This window comes from Verticillium alfalfae, genomic scaffold, assembly GCF_000150825.1.
Source record: "Verticillium alfalfae VaMs.102 supercont1.5 genomic scaffold, whole genome shotgun sequence".
Taxonomy (NCBI): domain Eukaryota; kingdom Fungi; phylum Ascomycota; class Sordariomycetes; order Glomerellales; family Plectosphaerellaceae; genus Verticillium; species Verticillium alfalfae.
The window spans coordinates 2105281-2107330 of record NW_003315034.1 but is presented as its reverse complement, the minus strand read 5'-3'; the positions used below and the strand labels follow the sequence as shown (position 1 = coordinate 2107330).

The following is a 2050-nucleotide window of genomic DNA, read 5'->3' as shown; positions in this document are numbered from 1 at the left end:
GCAGGAGGGTGCTGGGGGGCGCAGCTAGCACAGATAGGGGGCTGAGCTGCACCTGCCAGATCACTTTCCTCCTCTGCCTATGTCCTGGAGTGCTGTCCTACCTAGCATCGGCAGGTACCTGCCTCGTAAGAAGGCCCAGATAAGGCAAGATTGGGCAGGCAAGTTGCACCTGCATGGCTTTGCTCTTACTTCCACTTGCCGAAGCGTGTTACCAGCACTGGCAGTGCACTCACTATAGCCACGGTAGTCAGCCATCGAGAAAGTTGCATTCATTCGTTTATCGTCAACACTCCGAGTCCTACCGAAGCGTTGCACCCATCGAAAGCAGCCCTAGAACTTAGCCTTTGTCTTGACCTGTCCAAATTCAACCTTATTCGTGCAGACACCGACATTTTCCAGCCCAACTTCAACTACATCGCCATCTTTCAGCCACACCTGCGGCTTGCGGCCCATGCCAACACCCTCCGGACTATTGCGATCAGCTTTGTCTTCTTCTTCTTCTTCTTCTTCTTCTTCTTCTCCTGCTGCACAGCGCAGGACGTGGGCGGCAGCAACTTACGTTCCCGTGAAAACGATATCACCCGGCACGAGCGTCGTCCCCTGACTCAGCAGCGAGATGGTCTTTCGAATGCCAAAGATCATATCCGCCGTTGTCTGATTCTGCACCGTCTGCCCGTTGACCTTGGTTGAGATGCGCAACCTTTGCGCGTCGCCAATGGCGGCGCCCGTCACAATGCCCGGGCCCCACGGCGCCCATCCGTCGTATCCCTTGCCAAGAGACCACTGACCGCCGCCGCGCTTGATCTGCCAGTCGCGGTGCGAAACGTCGTTGCCGACGGCGTAGCCGAGCACGTAGTCAAGGGCGTCTTCCTCGGAAACGTCTGTCGCCTGCTTGCCGATGACGATGACAAGCTCGCACTCGTAGTCGAGCGTGCTGCCGGTCTGGGCGATGGGCGGTATGGTGATGGGGTCCGAGGGACCGGTCAGGGCCGTGGCGGGTTTGTACTATGTCCGGGGTCAGGAGAGCATGCGGAAAGGGGCCGAAGGAAAGACGCACAAAGAGGATGGGGTACGTCGGAATAGCCATGTTGGACTCCTTGGCATGGTTGGCGTAGTTCAGGCCCAGACACCGCACCGTCCGGACGTGCTCCGGCGCGAGGGGCGCCAGTAGTAACCGGATGTCGGCCACCTTATCGGTGACATTGTGCTGTCCAAAGATGTCACCTGTCACGACCCGCGCCTGTTTGGCCTTGGAAATGTCCTTGGCACCAGCAGGCAAAATGGCATCGCCGTAGTACGTGATTCCGTCCTTGGCCAGGAAACGGACCAGTCGCTAGATGCTTCAGCGTCAGCCTGGCGGTGTCGTACTTCGTGGTCCCGGATCCCCTAGAGGCGATGAAGCCCATGGATGGTGCTATGGCCCCACTTACAGAAAAGGCGGGCATGGCGGGCGTCGGAAGAATTTGTTGAGTAATCCGACAAGTTGTTTTTCAGCCGGCAAATAAGGTTCAAGATGAATTGACCTCGAGATGATGAGAATGGGAAAAAATAGAAGAGACCACGAGTTGCGATCAGACGCAGATGCAGAGCAGTGTCATTGCGTGATGCTACCCCAGGACCGGCGCCCAAAGCGGTTTAGCTCGTCATGGAGCTCCCCCGAATGCCGATTGAGCTCCGTGGAGCGCCAGACGCGTTGTGGCTGACATCACCATTTGAAATTGAAATCTTTCTGTGCCCAGGGGATTTTGCTGCCGTTAGGGAAACACAGATATCCGACGACAAAATTTGGCCCAGACACCACAACGTCCGCTCGTCGTCATCAACACACACCATCAATCAGTCATCTACAAGCATGGCCGTGTCAAAGAGGGGGCCTTTTCAGGCCCTCCAGCGCGAGGTCCTCTCGCTCTACCCGCCAATGCCCTGCGCGGCATCCCGCAGCAAACCCGAGGGTTGGACATGGCTCTCACTGATACTCTCTCTCTCTCTCATGAGGCTTCTGCGACTGACCGGGCCCCCAGGACAAGGAGGCAGCACTTTTCAGTCTTTT

The 2050-nt window shown here is 57.1% G+C and overlaps 1 protein-coding gene across 1 annotated transcript; it reads right to left on the bottom strand.

Moving 5' to 3' along the window:
• Positions 1-330: 330 nt before the first annotated feature.
• On the bottom strand, positions 331-1445 carry VDBG_04968 (fumarylacetoacetate hydrolase domain-containing protein; the record flags this gene model as incomplete). The annotated part of the gene is made up of 4 exons (XM_003005316.1): positions 331-469; positions 560-1005; positions 1058-1333; positions 1431-1445. The coding sequence occupies 4 exons, from the start codon at positions 1443-1445 to the stop codon at positions 331-333; spliced, it is 876 nt and encodes a 291-aa protein (XP_003005362.1).
• Positions 1446-2050: the final 605 nt, after the last annotated feature.